This window comes from Embiotoca jacksoni, unplaced genomic scaffold (genome assembly GCF_022577435.1).
Source record: "Embiotoca jacksoni isolate LCO1_2020_lvr unplaced genomic scaffold, fEmbJac1.0.p SCAF_1, whole genome shotgun sequence".
Classification (NCBI taxonomy): domain Eukaryota; kingdom Metazoa; phylum Chordata; class Actinopteri; family Embiotocidae; genus Embiotoca; species Embiotoca jacksoni.
Genome location: NW_027185229.1, coordinates 20,371,560 through 20,393,011, shown reverse-complemented (window position 1 = coordinate 20,393,011; position 21,452 = coordinate 20,371,560). Strand labels below are relative to the sequence as shown.

General features: G+C 39.9%; 1 protein-coding gene across 1 annotated transcript in view; it reads right to left on the bottom strand.

Moving 5' to 3' along the window:
- Positions 1 to 2,600, bottom strand: part of col2a1b (collagen, type II, alpha 1b) — a 49,711-nt gene extending 47,111 nt beyond the window's left edge. The window contains exon 1 of the mRNA XM_069146635.1: positions 2,324 to 2,600. Coding sequence (XP_069002736.1) covers positions 2,324 to 2,417 — 94 coding nt within the window. The 5' untranslated portion in view covers positions 2,418 to 2,600. The remainder of the gene's footprint in view (positions 1 to 2,323) is intronic.
- Between the last annotated feature and the right edge of the window lie 18,852 nt (positions 2,601 to 21,452).

Genomic DNA, 21,452 nt, shown 5'->3' with positions numbered 1-21,452 from the left:
GGCAAAGAGAGCTTAGTGGAACGTGATGGAGGTGGGGCATGTTTGAATACAGCTACTGTACATGCTCTAAATCACACCACTCAAGAAAATTGAACAATGGACATAGGTAATTAGAAATATTTTAGGTAATTTTCCGGTCTGGAAGCTGACTTAAGAAGGCCAAACACCTGCTGAAAGAAATGCTCTGACTGGAGTCACTGGACCTGTGCCGAGGGGTGAAAGGGGTTGACACACTCAAAAGAAAGGCCCCAGGGTACAGACTGCTGAGAAGGTGCGAGGAGAAGGAGCAAGTACAGTAGCTATATTTACCTTTCAGTGCTAATTCTAAGTAACCTAACGGACCTTGGTACCAATCAATGAGGTCTTTCTGGAAAGGGACAGAGTGGGCAATTCACAAACTATTGCCTTGTATCAACACAGGGCAAATTTTAAACCCCATCTGGAAGCCATAGCGGTGTCAGATGCCAGTTCAAACATGTCAGAGAAAAGAAAATGGTCAGCTTTCATGCACATACCTTGCGGTTTTGACATCTAGTTTTACAGGCCTGAATGTACTATATCAAAGGCCTGCACCTGTCCTTTCACTGCCTCACATATGAAAGATTTTCCTGATATGGGCTATTCTGGGACAAGGGCTCCTCTATCTACTGGAAAACTGATAGAAAGTTGGCTTTTCGTCACTCAGGATAATTTGTAAGGCTCCTTTCCCATGTGTTGGCAGCCATACTGTTTTCCAGGGAAGTAAAATGAACAATGAAAATTGTAAAGTGAACCCAGGTGTACCACGTGGACTAAAGAGTGCTGCTTTCAAGGTTTTTGGTAACTTTAAGTGAGTTTAATGGCAGCTACATGACCAGTCAGTTAGAGGCCTCAAAATTGAGAGCTGACCTTTTTCCCCTCTGACAGTTGCCGGGCCAGTGAGCCTGCTATGCTGAGGTCACAATCAGACCACTTCAGCCCACCCCCCTCCCAAAAAAAAAAATTCTGCCTCCAGTTAGGAAAGAAGGGCTTGCATTATATCCAGGGACCTATGTCTGTGAAGGAGTAACCTGAGACTTGAAATTGCTTTGGCATGAATATTTCCCCCCCTTTTCTTCTGGGAAAATACATATTTTCTTTGCTTTAAAAGCTCGGTGAGCTTGCCTTGTTGGATGGTGAGAGGGCTGCACTTCTTAGAATTACAATAATAAAGTCCCTGTCTTATATTTTTCCAATCACCTCTCTTTTGCACCTTGGATCTGTCTGTCTCTGGGCTGACTGTCACAGCTTATGGGTAATCTTTTAAGCAGATGGAAACCCTGAATTCATATGGAACATTTATTCTGGCCCCAAATCTGCTGGCGCACCTTCACTCTCCAATATCTCCTGTGGATACTAAAATCAATATTAATGATGAATAATCCCGCTCCAGGTTAACTTGAAAAAGCAAAAAGTATTAAGTGTGTAGAATGATATAAGGACAGTTTGATTGTTAATGGAGTTAATATCAAAATAAAAACTTTAAAATATTTTTTTTATGGAAATTTCATTATTAGTCCACCTTTCCGCCTCAACAAGCCAGGATTCGCCTGGATGGCTCCTGACAGCAATGGAATGTGAACACTTTTCACCAAAAGCCCTTGAGCCTGACCACCTTTCACTTTTTGCCCACTCCCTCCCCCTCAATGTTAAGTGAATCTGCAGTTAAAAGGAGAGGCTGTCAAGGCCCATATAGCACCCACAGGCAGGTGTCAGGCAGTTGAATATTAAGGAAGTAGAGGAAGGTAGGGTAATGCAATGAGCTGAGTTCACTGCAGACGATCAAAATCTCAAGCTTATGATTTACGGTATTAAAACTATAGGTAAGAGTGTTAACTGGAATGAATAAGTATTACTGATAACAAATTAATCCTAAATGAAAAGTAACTCCAAAGAAGCAAGAAAATAAACAGCTCCAGTTTAGAGCACGTTATTTTGCGTGAACGTCCTACACCTCTCCATCCATTGCAGCATTCTTACGCACGCCTACAACTCTTAATATGTTCAGTTTTATCACAACTTTCAGATATAGAAATATCAGCACTCTTGGTAGACACAAGGTCCACAGCTATCATCGGTCATATAACTTTTTATTTTTTTGCAACAGAGTATTCAAACAACGGAACTTTCTGTGCGTAATGTTGCGAGGGGATAACCAAATCACTCCAAGCACTCCGGCAAGCACAATTCTATTCAAAGTTCAGATACTGTGATTAAAGATAAACACATTTCCGAACAATCTGACTGGGAGAAGTATGCACTTTATAACGATGCTCTTCAGCAGAGAAATAAAACTGTCACTTACGGTCGTCTGCCTCCTGACATCTTACAACGGCTAATAGACAAACTTGGGTTGCTACAAGTAGCAGTACAGTCCTGGAATCCATAAAGCTGAACATGTCTAAATATTAGACATGCAGGGCCCTTGAGGGAGAAAGAAGGGTGCGAAGGCAGCGGAGTCTTCTCTCAGTGTTTAGTGTTTGTGTCCCCAGTTACAAAAGCCGGACCATTCGACATTCACCCTTCCCAAAAAACCAATGGGGGAATCCAGTAGCAGGACCCGGACCTGCAGCAGAAACTCAGCACCGACTGCTTCAGGCCAGACGCTGTAGTTTTATGTCCCCGTTGCCTTCAATGAATCTTCGTATATTCCCAAATATCAGTCCGGCCCCTTACCCCCTGTCAGGCTGAAATCTGAGCCCCGTTCCCCTCCCATTCTGTCTCCCAGGTTCCATTATTCCCGTCCCAGACCACTCCTTTCCCCACGTGCTGAACTGAGCCCAAAAAAGCCCGAAACTTTTTTTTTTTTTTTTTTTTTTCTCCCTAATTTTGGTGCCCTCCTCCTTTCTCCCCCGCCTTGTTCATCGAAAGCATAGCGATGTCAGAATCACTTCGTTACGCTAACTGATGGCGCTTCTTCTTTATTTCTAATATGTTCTATGGATTGCCATGAAAAACATCTACCTGGCACTGTAATGTTTTGCAAAGGTACTTCGCAATAGGTGATCACATGTGCTCTTACAGTATATGTATAAAAACAGACTCAGAGTTCCACAAAGGCATACTTTATGAAGTTGCTAATAGGAATTCAAGGAACAAAAATGACACACACAATGCAAAAGAAAGCCATTTTAAACCCATCCAATATCGTACACACACACACACACACACACACGCGCGCACACACACGCACACACTTATATTAAAATATTTATGAGTGTAAGACCCAAACCAGAAAAGAAAGATGACCTTGAACCATGACAACCATTTATGTATCTAATACACCAAGAAACAATGACAATGAAAAATATGTTTTTAAACCCCAAATCCCCAATATTTATATATGCATATAGATGCTGCCTGTGTGTCCTATTTTCATTATTTCACTTGTGGTGATGATCCAGTTCTGTTATAGCTCTGATGTCAAATCAGATCAGTGTTTCAGAATGAACATTTGATCAAACTGTCTGCAGTTTGCTCATGTGCAGTTTTCCAGTCAGAACTGTGATGCTCACCCTGCTCTTAGGAACTGTTACTCTGTGATTTCAGTGTCTCTGGTTGAAAATTAGAGGAAAATAAAAGATTTATAAACGGGGGGAAATGGTAGAAGAAGCATATTTAATATTGATTGATTACGGGAAAAGGTTTCAGCATAATGCTATTGATCGCTCCTTGACATCTGCCTGCATGTAGGTCACAGAGAACTTTTATTTACCCATTAACTAGGTTAAGCAGGCAGCAAGAGATGAATTTGCTTTTCATTATTGTCAAATGTGTTATTTCATCTTTTGTGATACACTCTTCCAAATAAAACACGGCGACCCCCAATGTTTCATTGACATGGTGCAAAATTAAAGGAAGAACAGGACTTAATTTTGTTAAATTGTCAGTTTCACACCCATTACAAATACTACTGGGTGGATATAAAAGGACTACCACTGTGAACCAGTATGATACAGTATCAGTGAAAAACAAATATGATGGAAATGACCAAACTCACCAATGTTGTGCTTTTATAACCCTAACCAAATTTGTCATTCACAACTCAAAACTACCTGATCCTAATCTGACTGTGAAATAAAGTGGAACCAGACTTCTCAAATATATTTTAAAAGGCTACTCTCCCAATAAAAAGCTTGTTTCGATGACTCTGCTTGTTTCTAAAATATTTCCTCTAAATTTAAAATGTGATTATTGCAGTAGAAATACTGTTTTCTATCCTCACTTAAAGATGATAATCTTCAGGACTATTTCCTCAAATAGAGGGGGAATACAGCCTTGATCTTCCCATCACACTCTGGACGCCCCCTGTAGTTTTTGCTTGAATGACGCTCTTGTCCTTGCTGTAACCCCCTCGCATGTAACCGAGGTTATAAATCACACCAGCTAACAGAGTGCTCATGGAGATGCTGTGAAGAGCCACTTGTACTCTCCAGCTGCAGTTCTAGCTATATATATATGGCAGGGGACAGTTTGGTTGCATCATTTATGCAGGGTTCTTCAGGTTGTGACCTGTCAGCTTTGAACTCTGACACCCCCCACTTTATTGGAAACGGGAGCAGCTGGTGCGTCCTGAGTGTGCAGCATTAGTGCTATTATCTGCTGCTTGGCTGTCTAAGGAGAACTGTGGTTGTCAGAGAATTGCACTGCAGAGTTAGTTGGTTTAGTTAGTTGAGGGTCGTTTATTGAGTCCAGGTTCAACTGGAGTACATAAATGATCGCCGATCAGAAGAGCACTCTGTTGTAAACACCTGCACACATACTAATCACTGAAACCTGCAAGCAGACATCTGAAATTTCAACATAACATGAGTGGGGGAAACGATTTTTGGTCCAAAAACAGTTTGACCTAAAAAGAGCACAAGTGAAACTGTAAGACTCAAATGTGGTCAAAAGTGAAGGTGACTCATACTTAATTTTGGTGTTCACTTATAAACCATGTAAATGGGTTTTCTTTACATAATTCTCCCTCAGAGTTGTATTTTTCATGTTTTTCATGTTCTTCTCCACAAACTGAAATGAAAATTGAACAACTTGTGATTTTGGTAGTTTCAGACTTTTTTTTTTGCAGTTTGTATATGAATAAAAAGCGTATGTCTGACTATGTATAGTCTTGTTCCTGCAAATTATAATTGTTTTCATTTTGTGATCTTGTGGCTGGGCCATAAAACCCTGTGCAACCCAACGATCAAAGCATGTGGATCACTAAACCACCAATTATCTATTCATAGGCTGGAGACCTAAAATTAGCTGTAGATTCTTATTTAGGTTCTGCTAACTGGCTGGCTGCACTGGCCACTGCTTTTGTGGACCGAAAATATGTACAGTTGTGAATCAATGAAAAGGTTTTGCACATGCTGCTTCATGGTCTGAAGGTATAACTGTGTGATATATTGGCTGTGTTGAGCAGAGGTGTTGTGTGTTTTAGTCAGCAACCCACTGACATCTTTGAAGGGAACTCTTTGAAGATGACTCCCTCGGAAATGACACTGTGCATTCTGATATTTCCTGCTTCTCGTCTCCATGCCTGTGCACCCACGCATGGTTGAAGTACAGAGATTTGGAGGCCCAAACTCGAGACAAGACATTGCTTTGTTTCAGATCTGCACGCCTCAATTATGCCTGGAAAAGAGATGAACTGCAGCGTCCTGTGGCTGGATTTTGATTACCTCTTCAAAGCTTGTCTGTTCTGAACTGACAGGCGAGTCTCCCTCCAACATGGTGAAGGGTTAAGGGTGAAGTGGCCCTCAGTGGCACAGAACAAAAAACAAAAAACCTTGACGAGTCATGGGAGCACCTGAGCCTCAGAGATTAGGAATAATTTTGTTGTGTGGATGGGAAAAATCATTTTAATGTTTTCAGGATTTTTAGCATGGACACATCTCTAATATCCATCCATTATCTCTACCCGCTTTATCCTGAACAGGGTCACGGGGGGGCCAGATCCCAGCCCAGCTCACTTTGGGCTAGGCAGAGTACACCCTGGACAGATCGCCAGTCTATCACAGGGCCAACACATAGAGACAGACAGAAACAAAGACCAGTCACACGTAAGGGCAATTTGTAGAACCACCGATTAACCTGAGACACATGTCTTTGGATGGTGGGAGGAAGCTAGAGTACCTGGAGAGAACCCACGCAGGCACAGGGAGAACATGCAAACCACACAGAAAGGCCCAGGTCCGGATTCGAACCCTGAACCTTTTTGCTGTGAGGGGACAATGCTAACCACCGCACCACTGTGCTGCCCCATCTCTAATATATCATTATAATTATTCCTTTCATAAACAGATTATCTTCCAACAGTTTAATATTCCCAATTATGATATGATGACAAATTACACCTGTTGGGTGTCCAGTCTGCTGTGCCTCCAACAATTTGGAGCTTGGCTTTATAGAGGCAGAAAATTATGAGAAGAGTTTCTCTGTAGTTGTTTAGGAATGGAGTTGTATCTGGAAAGATAATCAGAGAGTTTGGGGAAAAAAGCAGAAGTGAGGATGTGGTGGGCAGACAGAAAAGGGAGGTACAGAAAAATAGAAAATGAGGGAGAGAGTCAGACATAAGGTGGGATGGAAAGATGGAATGCAAGAGTGAGGGGGGAGAGGGTGGGGTCGACTGAAAGAGGAGATACGGTGACGCTGGGAATGGGAAGCAGGCTGATGATGGGGAGAGAAAGGGGGAGACACAGCAGGGAGAGCTTTAACTGAGGCCATGTGGGATCACCACTGAAATAACCAAAGCCATGACATCACCAGCTGGTTGGATGTGAATGAACGACTACCTGTAGGCACAACAACATTACTTCCAATTGCGTGGTTTTTCAGAAATTCGAATTTTTTTATTTTGTTTTCCAAAATTCCAAAATATTAATACATATCCGGTGCCGTCATGACCATTTAATGAAGTTGGACATAGGTGTATGTAGGACTGAGATCTTTCCTTGTTCATCATGATGAAGGATCATGTCGCTGTGCAGCTGTGTGGCTTATTAGTGTAGCACAGACGAATACAACATATCAGGCTTTGGCTGCGCAAACATTTTATAGGATGTGTTGACAACAGGAATTATGTAGAAGACTTGAAATGACAGAAGAATTCTGAAGATCTTTCTTTTTAAACCATAAATTACATCACGAGCACCTAACCTTTAATTAGCATCAATAAAATCTGAACTCTTCTCACATGAACTTGGTTGTTTATTGATGGGGCTTGCAAAGAGGCTGGGAACTAGCAGTCTTATGTGTTTCCAGCTTGGCTAAATAAACTGTATCCACTAAACAAAGTGTGGTTTATTGATTTCCAACATAACTGTGAGAGTTATGGACTCAGAGTTATGGGCTAAGTATGTTTGTAATCACCCGTGTTTTCGCAATGCGAGTGTACTGTTTTCCTGTTTTACACAGGATGTTACAATGTGCTTTGATATGGATGTTAGTGTGTACATAAAATGCAATTTTCTCTAAATCAAGAACTGTATGAAAACATACATCTCCCATACAAACAGCTACTGAAAAGGTCTCACTTCATCTTAAATAAGGCAAGGTCATTAATTGTATTTGTATAGCACATTTCAACAACAAGACAATTCAAAGTACTTTATGTAAAATATAGCAGGCATCAAGACGAAATGTAAAAGCAGTAAAAGACAAAAGATACAAAATAATAAAGATAGTAAATAAGGAGTTAAATGGTAAAATACAATGATAAAACTGCAAGAATAAAAGTTGCAAAATAAGAAATGACAAACTATTTCATTTTATTAAAGGCCATAGAAAACAGAAAAGTATTCAGTCTTGATTTAAAGCAACTGAGAGTTTTACTTGCAGTTCTCTTGGAGATTGTTCCAAAAATGTGGAATATATAAGCTGAGTGATGCTTCTCCATGTTTGGTTTTGACAGTGGGGACAGAAAACAGACCTGATCCAGACCACCTGAGGGTTCTGGATGGTTCATAAAATAGTAGCAGATCAGAAATATATTCTGGCTCCAAACGGTGCAGTGCTTCATAAACCAACCATGGTGTTTTGAAATTAATTCAGTGACGGACAGGAGGCCAGTGTAAAAATCTGGGAACTGGAGTGACATGATCTATTTTCTTAGCCTTAGTGAGTAATCAGGCAGCAGCGTTCGGAATCAGCTGCAGCTGTTTGTTCGGTTTTTGGTAACACCTGTAAAGAGCATTAATATAGTTGAGTTGATCAAAGTTAAACGCATGGACAAGTTTTTACTATCCTGCTGAGACATAAGTCCTTTAATCCTCAATGTTTTCTGAAAGGGATAGCAGGTGGACTTTTTAATTCTCTTAATGTGGCTACTAAATTCAGGTCTGAGTCCATTATTACACCAAGATTTGGCTCAGTTTGTGGCTTTTAACTTTACCAAGCTGAGAATTGACTTTTAATCATTCTTTCTTGTCTACGAAAACAATTACTTCAGTTTTATCTTTGTTTAACTGAAGAGAATTCTGACTATCCAATCATTGATTTGTTCAGTGCACTTACTCAGAGTTTGTATGGGATGGAAATCCCGTGGTGATATTGTTAAGCAATTCATTATTAAGTGATTGTGGGTCATCTGCAGGTTTATGGTAACATACTTTGTTGTTTTTAGTAATCTGTGTTAGTGGGAACAAGTAGATGTCGAGCTGAAGAGGCCGCAGAGTGAAGCCTTAGGGAATTCTGCAAGTCATTTTTGTCTGCTCAGATTTGTAGGTAGGCTACTAATACACACAAATTGTCCTCTGTCCTCTAAGTAGGATTCAAACAAATTTAGTGCCATGTCAGAGAGTCTCACCAAGTTTTCCAGTTGGTCTGGTAATATGCTGTGGTCAACTTAGTCAAATGCAGCTCTGAAAACCAGTACTACTAAGACTGAAATTCGGCCACTGTCTGTTTTTAAGGGAATGTCATTGAAGACCTTAAAAAGAGCAGTTGCAGTGCTGCGACGCGGTCAAAACAGTTCCTTAGTGCCATGAAGTTGTTAAGCTGTTGAAAAACAGCTTTGCCAATGAATTTACTTTTGATATTGACCAATAATTGTTTAGAAGTGATGTGTTTCGATTTGCTATAGGAACATGCTACTAATACAAGAGTGCATTGGTGACACTAATGTGTTTCACCCCAACGATTCTCACCAATCAAGATACAGGAAATGATATGGAAAACCAACTCTTTGAGATGACATGTTGGGGGCAACATGTTGCATCTTTATGACAGTTTTGTCATATTATCTCTGTGTGTGTGTGTGTGTGTGTGTGTGTGTGTGTGTGTGTGTGTGTGTGTGTGTGTGTGTGTGTGTGTGACCACCTCACTGTACCTGGTGATTCAGACTCAGAGATACCTATCTGTCTGGCTTGAAGCACATCTATCAACAACACAGCACAATTATGTTTGCATAAGTCAATGACTGGCTCACACAAAGCCCTCCCTATTTGAATTGGCAGTAGTTGACACCAAAGTGCGAGTCCAAGTTAAAAAGTGTAGAAACGTTCAACCTTCTTTGTTTAAGCTAATGTAAAAGGTTTGATAAGACAATGGACGTAACACTGGGAGGAAATATTCAAAAAGAATAGACAGATTTTACATATTGATCACATTAACTGTTAGGGAGGAGTTAGAGTCAGAAAATAAGAGGAAAATAGAGGAAAGCAGTAGAATGTGGCAGCATCTGTGGAAATCTCTTGAAGGAGTCGGGGGCGGGGAGCACTCTGAAGTAGTCCAAATCTCTGGAAGAGCTTGGTTTCACTGGTCCCAGCATGTGTTTTTGAGAGAGTTAGAAAAAGAGGAGCAATGATGATGAGGGAGAAGGGTGGGGGAGAAGAAGTGGAAACTTCATGAGCATTTGTGAATGCTGACGTACACATTATTGAACTGCTTTACATATTTCTAAAAAGAAAGTATTTTTTGAAGTATTTAAGAGTAGGAAATCTGGGAAAATGTACCTGATGTTCTTCCTGATGTAAACAAAAACATTTGCAGTGTTATCTATATCTGGATTTGTGTATATAGTAGATAGCAAGGACAGACATTGGGAATACTGCAGGTATGAGACAAATATAATTTAAAGAGAGAGAAATATTAAGCTTTTATGAATCCCTTTTTCTCTGAGTGTATCTTTCGTCAACTCCACACGCTTCTCTGTTTCCCAGCACTCTGTCTCCTTTTCTCTGAATGTGTCTGGTTTGTCTATCAGTGTGATCAGTGTTCCCACCTCTCTATCAGGTCCAGCTTTGGGAAGTGGGAAGGTTTTTCTTTCTGCAGGGCAGCTGTTTTAAATACTTTAAATACATCCAAAAAGTCAACATTTTTGCCAGCGTAAGTTATCTGAACATTGATATCATGGCCCAAAGATAACGGAAATGCATATACAATTCTTTTATTTGTTTAGGGCATTGCATTGGGTATCCAAATACTTAAGCCTGAAATGCATTGTTTATGTCCAACAGTTTGCTCTTTTTACAAATTAAAACATCATTTGTCAGCTGTGGTGAATGATATTAAAGTTACTTGCTGAAAGGCTACTTGACGGTAAAGTGCCCATGAAGACCTGTGGTCTCACACCTGCACCAAGCCTTTATATCTGCTCTCCATGGTCTCTTGAGATTTCCAACAGCATACATCTGGCATTTAGCTGAACTGTGAACCACCCTCTGCCCAACATTTCTTTGACTGCATGACCTTTATTCTAGAGGTTAAATTTTTGCTTTACAGTTAATCAAACTATCAATATAATGACAATTTTAATCATCTAAAATCATGTGTTATCACCTGTTTCATGCACATGAAAAAATTTGAAGCAAAATGCACTTACTTGCACTGGAAAGACTCTTAAATACATATGACTTATGAAGTATGACATTTAAATGCCAATGAAAAAACAAAAAAAATAACATCTGATTTTATCAAGGAATAGTATAAACACAAATGCCTTATTTACAAACCTTTTGCATTATTTAAGTTTTACACAGTGCTCTTTAAATTACACCATTTCCTTCAATCTCTTCTTTTCCAATGATTTATTTGCACACTACGGAAAAATAAACAATAACTTTTTATCTGGATGCACTATACTGAAGTAACAGTGGTGGAGTAAAATGTAGATTAATTCACAAAATTTGGGAAATTCAGTTCAAATTCATGGTTTGTTTGGATGGGGATTTTTGTCAAGATATGAAATCAAAGCTAGTTTAAAAGGACAAAATAATGTTGGCACCTCATGGATGAGAACTTAAACTAAAATCGAATACAGTCATAAGGTGGAATTTAAATTGGCAGCATTTATTGGCAATAAAAGTTAGCAACCCACATTAATATAACCTTGTTTTTGTATCTTCTTATATTTATTACACTCACCCCTGTTGAGTAATGCCTACACTAATTTAAATCTGGAAAGAAGCGCAGGTAAATATTGCAAAAATTGCCAATTTTTCCTGGAAATGTCAAGTCTCACTGGAGGTTTCAGGGCATAATCACTGACAGTGCCATGAACAGGTTTAGAGGCTAATCAGTGACAGCTGTGCTGAGATTCCAATTATAATCATCCAAACAAATAATTAACGAGCGACAAAGTGCCTCATTGTGATCTGAGATCCATCTGGGAGTGATTCTCTCGCTCTTATTTAAAGAGATGCTGGCAGTGCATTTATTGCCTTTATTGATGTTTTTTCTTGGGGGAACAAATATTCTTCCCTTGGAAAATGTAGTCGCTAACATTAAGCATGTCACAAGTGAATCCAACCTTCTAACCACTATTATGCATTGTTCAGAGAGTATTTCACAGTGGCAGTCTAACAATAAACCAAGTTTAACACATCAAAACCATCTCCTGGTTGATATGCATGTCAATTGATGGTTGCGACACAGTCAAAACACTGGAAGCCATATTTGTGAGGGGGGCACTGTATTGTGGAGTCTTGCTACCTGGTGCGTATAGAGCTCATTTTCTGCAGTAGATCAGTCTGAGTAAGTAACAGGAATGGTCCTATTTATGGAGGCTGAGTGGTCCTGTGGATGAAACTAGGTGGTGAAATCTTTAAGGTGGTGAACGGAAAGATTAACTTGAGTGGAATCAGTTTGTATTGTACATTGTGAAGACCAAGGGTGCAAAGTTTGACGATAACATAAACCTTAAAAGAAGATTAAAAAGGTTTGAATAGAAAGGATTGTACAGGAATATAAAATTGACATGATGAAATGACATTAGGCATAAAGGCATTTCTATTAAAGAATGATTTATGGAGGGATTTGAATGTGACCTTTTTAAGATTCAGTCACCTTTTGTCACAAATGGAGATCTGGGAGTAGAAAGCAGAGTGTCACCCACCTCAGGGGACACACAGGCACATATGGGGCCAATAAATCCTCAATGTGATTTGGATTAAATCCTTTGAGTGTTATAAAAGTGACCAATAATGAATTACATGCTGGAAGTTGATAATGATTAATTATGTCAAGAGATTTTGGGAAAAACAAGGAAAATTTTTGACTTTGGCGACTCCTGGGGACTCCCGACAGGCAGCAACACACAACAAGTATAAATTAGCTACAATAAAGTCAAACGGCACCGATGGGGGGAAAAAAACTAAATGAAAAGATCATTCTTCTTTCACAGTTAATTAACAAAATAAAAGCCAAGCCTTGGTATTCTTGCATAGCCAGATCTCCATCGGAAGTTCAGGATCCAACATTGCTGCCTTTGCAAAATAGTGTCGGGGGAACTTGAACTGGTGGAACTTTTGCCGAGTAGAAGAGCCTTGACATTAAAATGGTTAAATCCTCCACAAAAGACAGAAAAGAACCAAGCAGGCCTGTGGTGTTGCATGATCAAACTCATTGTCAAAACCTCACATTTTTTGTGTGAAGGTTGCTAGCATGTATGTTGAGTTTTTTTTTTTACTATAATAAGTAAGGGGTTTTGAAAATGGTAACACGCACATAGCGAAAGGGGAGGACACTGCTGTCTGAAACTGTCTGCCTATGCTAGGTTTAGCATGCTGTGACTAGCTAGAGGGTTATAAATTCTAGCAAACTGATTTCACGTCTTCGAGGTTTGTATGATGAAAAAAACAAGTAAAAACGGTTTATTTTCCCAATACGGCTTAGTTGCGCTTAATTTATTCCAATCAAATCTGATAGATCCAGTTTAAATCCCTTTTCTAAATGACAAAAATATTGTGTGTCACATTCCCAAAGAGAAAGATGCTCTATCCTCTTTTAACAATCTGACTTTGGTGACCCCTGGTGGCAGAAATAAAGCCACAATCACACAGAAATGCAGCTGTATCTCAAACATTATAGCTAGAAGAAATTATAATTCATCTGCTAATTATTTTTTACAAATGACTGACTAGTTGTCATTTATATAAATGTTAAAAAAAAAAAAAAAAAACAGTGAAAAATGCCCACTGCAGAAATCGGAAGATGTTTTCAGTCGCCAAAACCAACTGTCCCAAAGCTAAATATGTTTTTTACAGTTCTATACTGATATACCTACAGTATTACACGTACATCGTGCCTTTGTCTGAAGTTCATTGTCCAGGTAGAAATAGAGAAGACAGCAGCTGCACCTCTGTGCTGAAGTCAGCAGTCTGACCGAGTTCCCTTTCTCCCGTCCACATTCTTGCCCTCAGGAACCCCCAGATAAACCCAGCCTTGTCCCTCCCCTATTTTTTTTAGAGCAACAGCTGCAGAAGCAGACCTGAGCAAGCTCGTCTCCCCTGAACGATGGCGGACCTCCACACCTTTGACAGGTTGCAGTCATAGGACAGTAAAGAATGAGAGCTAAAGAAAAAAATTCGACATGTCATTTAGAATATTTTTCTTTATGCGTCTTTCTTCTGCATCATATTTTAACCTCATACACTCCAGATAAATCTCAGCACTGTGCATCTTTTTTAAACTATCAATTATGGTGATGAAAAGGAAAGATATCACAGGAGACCGCCGCCTCTGTAACCAGAAAACTACCCATCAAATGACAGGAAGTCACAGCAGCCAGGGCTTTAACTCACCACACCTCCATTTGGTAATAATTACAAGGCCGTCCGTCAGATTAATTGGCGTCACGTTGCAAGGAACATACAGTATACAGTAAACACAGATTTGTACCCTCCTCCCGCCCTCTTGCTTCATCTGTCTCCCTCTGCCTCATACACTTATCCAGACATACTCCACTGTATACATATGGCTACTGTCATTTCAGTGTTGTCCAAAAAAGTGAACCCAACTTAATTTAAAGAGAGTGACCTGTAAAAAGCTACATGGCCTGTGAATGCAGCACGCATTCTTATATATTTTGATAACAGGGTCATGTGGCAGAGTCTACAGTAGGTTGGATAATCCACCAATCAGAGTCACCTTAGTGGGATAATAGCGGGGTTAAAGTGCACCAGTTCTTCAGATGACATGCATTTGACCAAAAACATGCCATTAAGTCAAAGAGCGCCTTGCAATTACACTTCAGGGGGTGTGTATTCAGTGGATGTCAGTTATAGAGATAACTTTGTCTCTGGCTCATTGTGCTATTGAGCAATCAAACATGCCAATTTTAAAAAGTTAGTTTTGGCAAGAACAAGGAATTTCAAAATGTGAGTATAACATGAATAGTTTGACATTTTCCTTGCAGAGTTCGGAGAATTGTTATGTTAATAGCAGTCGAACTCAAGGTGCTAGCCTTAAATACAGATAAAGATTGAGTGTGTGGTAAGCTCATTTCTTTCTCCATACCAGTAGATTTCTTTCATTTTTAAACTTGTAGTCTTCAGTCCCAACCGACGCTGAATGAATTAACATCACTTGAGGCAATTTTTCAGACTTCACACAGCTCCCTCTGGAGCCAAAGTAGACTTTATACAACTTTTTGCACCAATGCAGTAGCAATCCCTAATGCCTGTAAACAAGACTTTGATGTGCAAAATTTATGGAATTCCCCAAATTCATTATTTTTCTCCTCTCAGCTGTGTTGTGGAATACAATTAAGTTGCATAATTGAAGGGTAACTAGTGTCTGCTGCTGTAAATGGAATGTTCCACATACAACTGCACGGTTGCAGCTACCGGCCAAAATTCATGAATCATGGGAGCGACATACTTCCAGGAGGAAAGAGAGAGAGAAAAATTTAAGAAGTGGCAAGAGGTATGGGGAAGAGGCAGAGAGAGGGGATAAACACTGTAGTAGTTATTTCTTCTCCCTGTCGAAGGTGTTGTGGAAAATATATAAACTATTGGCACAGATAGGTCCATGATCAGCTTAGATTCTGAGTGGATTTGATAAACAGATTGTCCAAAAGAAACAGACCCCCATTTTAAGAAAAGGGAAAAAGAGGACAGTTCTCCTGCGGAAAACAAAGACACATTGAGCAGTGCGCCTTTGTGCTGGAAAGATGAACTGGTGCCTGGTGCCTCAAGCTGGACTGTGTTAGAGAGACAGAAAAAAGGTAACCTCAAGTGTTAATGAAAAACAGAAGAGTTGTGAGAGCTCTCTGTCCTTTTGTGGGACACCCTCAGTATTGTTGCACTGCATTGGGTGAAAGGATTTTGTGATCACGAAACAAACTATTCCCCAGGGGCTTTTCTTTCTGTCTTTCTGTTTGTTTCTGTTTCCTTCTTGCACACTTTTTGCACACTTTTTGCACACCAACCCACACTCTCTCAGACTGACTGGGCAACTCTGAGCTGTCATGCCCTTTGAAAAGCTTTGAAGGATCTCCCCCACTTCAGCTAATTTTGGCTTGCATCTGGAGTCATATAGTTTAAAAAAAAGAAGAAAAAAAAAAAGGAAAAGTCAAACTCAAACACCCCGCAGACTGGAGTATAGTCTCATTTTTTTGGTTATTATTTCACGTTGAAATTTGACTTTTTTAAAAATATTTTTTATTATTATAGATCTCTGTGTCGTATTATAGTGTTTGTTTTGTCATCCATGTTTGATGTGTGACTTTTAGTTGGTTCAGAGAGCTAAACAAAAACATCTGAGAGCAGCTAAAAGTGTTCATATGTTCATTTAAAACTGACCTCCACACCTTCCCTTTTAATTCATGTTTTATGTTCATTTATTTTGCGTTCAGAAAGTCAGCAACACACACATGCATGGATGAATATGTCAGATGAATAGGTCAGCAGGCAAGTTGTCTCGGACAGAGATCCTTAGTTCAGTTGGCAAAACTGATATTCCTGGCAGCTTCAAACTTCTAAAATGATTCATGTAAGACTCGAGGTTTGTGGAAACCTGCAGGGAGTTTGTGCTCGTTGCCCTATTTTGTGTTACTCTCCCCTGAGGTGGTGAGTGCAACGTTATTCATATTAATGGCAATTACAGCAAGTTGAAATAAGCCGAGTTATCCTTTACGTTTAATTGATTGATTGCTGTAACACTGTAGTTTTCCATTGGAATTGATTAAGTATTCAATTTATCTTTGTCTGTCTATCTGATGGATGTGACATGGCATAGGAAAAGGAAACCCAGTTTTCATAGTTGTCTGTCCTTATCTACACACGCTTGAGGATGATGTAACTGAAATTTACACCAATGGTCAGTTCAGCCACGGTGGGTGTTTGTGCAGGATGGAGTCTTGCTGTAGATTTTGTGGTAAAAGTCGTCTGGACACTGGCCAGGTGCAGCTCTGACATTTGCAACTCTCTCGTCCCAGCTGAATCAATACAAGCTAGCACTGTCACAATGGTGCACTCCTGACCCCCACCCACTCACGCACATCCATGTGCACGTTCAGACACACACACACACACACACACACACACACACACACACACACACACACACACACACACACACACACTTAGTCATACAGGCAGGCACCGCACACAGACACAGACACACACTCACACATATAAGACACCAGACCCTTTCCAAATACGTACATTCCTCACACACAAATGAGATCCTCAGCTCTTTCCTGGGCTCTGAAACAACAGTCTTGTTACACATCACTCTCTTGTTGCGTGAGCCCAGTCATGCATTTCTCTTATACACTTTATGTTTCTGGAATTGAAGTGCTGACATCATGTGGTCAACCCACTGCTGAATGTAAGGCTGAAGCACCCTCGAAGTTTCACTGCTCCGCAGAACAAAAACCTGATTTCTCGCTGATTTTTTTTTAGGTCTCTCTGTTATGTATCAAATGGATTGAGGAGCCAAAAATAACATCTAAAATATGTTAAGACTGAGGATCAAACCAGTGGTGACACTATCTGAATGTCCAACTGTGGTGGTCTTTGTCCTCTTTTAAAAGCTTTTTTTCTAGAATTTCCTATTTCATTTAATATAAAAAAAAACAACCATTCTTTTTTTTGTAAAACATTTTTGAAACAGTTATTACAAAACATTTAATAAGGATCAGGTACACCAGAGGATATACTGCAGATTATAGCACTGTTACTGCCTGGAGAGGCAGGTGATCAATGGCTTTCAGTCAGACTCGTAATAGAGAAGGAAGCTATAAAACACAAGGTCAAATGTTAAACTGATACTGACCCTAATGTAAATATATATGCAAAGACACAGACATAGGAACATAGATAAACACACTGAGTACCAGACACATATATGCACACTCAGCGTACTTCCTCCTGCTATTTATGGCATTTTATTGCGTGTCAAATAGAGCAAACCTACTTAACTGAAGGACCTTAAACTCTGGGGTCACCATTGGACTTTTCACACCTTCCATTCATCAGTTGTACAGTGAAATCACTTCTTATTTATGGAAACACTTCTTCTTTTTTCCTGCTTCCCCTGTAAAATTTGAATAATATTGAGGCCACAAAATGGTACAAGAGGCAGCAACTCATAAAGGAATTTTATATGACATAAATAGGGCACGTAACATGGAATATTTCCAGTTTTGTGGTTACATCCATCCATTCAAAATGGCACAATTTTAAACTGAAAGCAAACGACAACCGTAGTTAATATTTTTACTATAGTTTCATCCATTTCAACTGAAATTTGAGTCAATTTTCCAAGAAGCACTTTACGGACAAAGAAAAATGTTAAAAGCTGCCATGCGAAGTCAACCGCAATGGCAGATTGGTGAAGCCAATACAGAAGCCTGTTAATCTGCAGCTCCTCTCGTGGTCACTGTAGTGGTGGCTCTAAGAAAAGATTGAGAAGTCACTGCACCAATGTTCTAACTCAGCATGTTTATGTTCTAAGTTTACCTCTTTTAATAGCTCAATGTGTTTTAACCAATGAGTTTCAAAATTCAAGGAAAGTTTGTTTGACAGTGACATTCTTGGATTTATATGTTTGTCAGCCTTTCCGAGCCAGGCACAGCGATTGATAATTGTTCATCTTGGCCTACTTTAACCCACGTTTCTTCTCCTTATTCTGACTCGGTAATGGTGACAAAAACGTTGCTTAGCAGGAAGTAAAAATTTTAACTTTAGATAATCCCTTTAGAAATATCTTGGCAGAGTTAGAGTTGTTTTTCCATAGTTTTACTGCCCTGCACTTCTAATTGGTTAATACATTCTAATAAAATCATTTATTATTTATCTTATTTCATACAAAAAAAAAAAATTCATGTTTAAACTCTGCCGTTGACTCGTGCATAAGCTTTTGTTGTAAGCAAAATATCACAAAACCTTTATAAAAGGCTTTGTGCAAAGTTAAGGTAAACCTGAAGTAATCAAAGAGATCTGTAATGTCTATACATGGTTTGTATACTGCATTCATTTGTTTATTAAGGATGTGTTCTGCTATGCTGAAATGCAGCACTGCTGATATAAATCAGCTGAAATGGCCCCTCAGCGTCCTACCACTACATCGCTCCTTTAGTCTTCGGTCCTTGGCACACAATACAGTTAAGCGTTATACAACAGATGTAAACAATCACAACTACATACTGTAACAGCACAGACTAATCTGCCTGTTTTGAAAAGTGATACTGGTGTATTTCTACCGCTGCCCTGTCCTACTAGTCCTCAGGTCGCGGTGAGTGCTCTGGCTGACTCTGTAATCTGGCTGAAAGCAGGCCACATGGGTCTCTATCTCGTGAGGAGATCCCTCTGTGTGGCTGCTCATTCTTTTCAGCCGGCATCTAAGCCTCTCAGGAATGCTGAACTCTCGGACTCTGACTGAGTGTGCGAAATGTGCATGTGTGTGGTGCTAGACATTGTGCCTCAGCTTGTGTGTGCCACAGCTATTTTTTTTGTGTCTGTAGATGTTCAGGAGCCTTTTATGATAATTACATACAGTGTACTAACATTAAAGACTTTTTTTCATGAAACTAAGGGCTGAAATAGCACAGAAATATAGGCCTAACTCTATACTCTTCTTCAGAAACAAGTGGCTCTGGGTATGTACAGTAATGTATAAAGCTTTCTCTCAGCAAGAAAACAACATTGTTGTTCAGACTTCTGGCACTACTGCACCCTCAGAGTATTACAGAATTATGTTTCACAGTGATAATCTCTCAAATGGGTCCAATTGAACTCATTAACCTTGAGGCTGGTGAAATGGGTCAATTCTCACACCACAAAACATTTGCACAGACTTTCCCCTGTACTGTGGTATCAGCATAGAGGGTTTTGTGTATGCTGGATATTTAGATATCAAATGATAATAGCAGAAGAAATTAACTTGATCAAAGAAAATGCCCACATAAACGTTTTTTAGTAATCCCGTTTATCAGTTAATTTTTTTTTCCACCATGGATCTGAATAGACATATTTAAAAAGTGCCTTCAGAAGGCCACAAATATGTTTCAATTGAACTGTGTCACAGGTTTGGAATGGATGTGTTGTTTTGTAGGGACACAACTCCTGAAGTAGAAGCAGCTATATTTCCATCAATGTATCAATGGATTACAAGCCTTTATGTGAAGAAGGTCACTCATTGATAAAGCACAAAGATTTGTCTCACGGTTGCATGGTTCCCTTCAGCTTTGTGAAGCTTTATAGTGACTTTTAGTTTATTGTTTTGCTCTTTTCAACTTGTAGCTTGTCTGCATGCTACCTGCTACCAAATGGTAATCTACTGTCTCATCACCTCTTGTTTTTTGAATCGCTGTTATAAAGCTTCGGGCCTGGTGTTCTGCCTGTGCTTGTTTTTTGTTTTTTTTAAGCTAAAAGTGATCATATTTGGACGAGCTCAGAAAGAGCAAGGTGTGAATTTGACTAAGAACCCGAGGACACTATCCCACCCCTCCAATACCGGAGACCTGACTGCATGACAGGCCTGTCAATAAAACCAAGCACGCCCCCAAAGAAATCTGTCTCAGTCCTAATATCTAAATGATTAGAGAATAATTTTCATAAGGATGACCAGTACAGAGACTAGATGGAGTGAATTTGGCTAACGAAACCTTAATGATTTATTTATGCTTTTTGAATTGCAAATAGCTGAGTCAGAGGTTGTTGTTTTTTTGAGCCAACCCCTTGTGGCCTTCAGTGGTAATGCAATTTGAGGCAATTCAGCATTGGCCTCACTTGACAAACGTGCAGACTGCGTCCATTTATATTTGCAATCTATACCTGCTACAAACAAACAAATTACTACTGGGAAATTTAGTAAACAAAGAGAAACAAATGTTCTTCTCAGGAGTTGGTGGTAAACCAAAACAGAACTAAAGACGATTCAATATTGAATGTACAGGAGCTGTGAAACACAACTTAAAGGAATGCTTTGTTACTCTATAGCTGCTGATTTTGTAAATACATTAGTTTTGGCTGATGTGTTTGTCTTGTCAGCTTTAGAACATTTTTATGTCACTCTTTGTGTGGCTATTTTCACTCCTTTGCCTTTTAAAGAGCTACCAACTGAGATTAAGCAGACGGGGTGGAGGTCTTTCCACTGGCACCTCAGTTATTTTATACAGGACAGCATGGCCTCTCAAATTATCCCCCCCCCCCCCCCCCCCGCATCTCCCCTTCCTTCCATCCCTCCTCCTCTACGGTGTCTGCTTGCGCTCTTGCTTTGAAACCTCAGAGTCTCATCAATAGCCTTTTTGAGCGGGGCTGTTTGGTTATAAACACTGGTTTAAGAAAAAAAAGAGGGTAAAGGCTGTTGATGGTGGCTGATTTCCAAAAGCAGTGGAAGTGTGAGCGGAAGAAAGGGGAAAGGAGGGTGGAATGAAAACACGGCTGATGGAGGAGACTGATGGAACGAGGGAGGAAATAGCGGCAAAGTGTGTGTGTGTGTGTGTGTGTGTGTGTGTGTGTGTGTGTGTGTGTGTGTGTGTGTGTGTGTGTGTGTGTGTGTGTGTGTGTGTGTGTGTGTGTAAAAGGGATGTACAGTAGTTTGTGGTCTCCTGAGGTGAGTCCAGCGGCAGGACATGGTGAGAGGTTGGACTGTGCGCTCCCTCCCCAACGGACTGACACAATGGGGCTCTGTGTGGTGAACTTCAGGAATGCTGAGAGATGGCAGGGCTGTGGAGAAAGAAGGGAAGAGGGGGTTTTGGGAAGGAAAGGGCTGGGTGT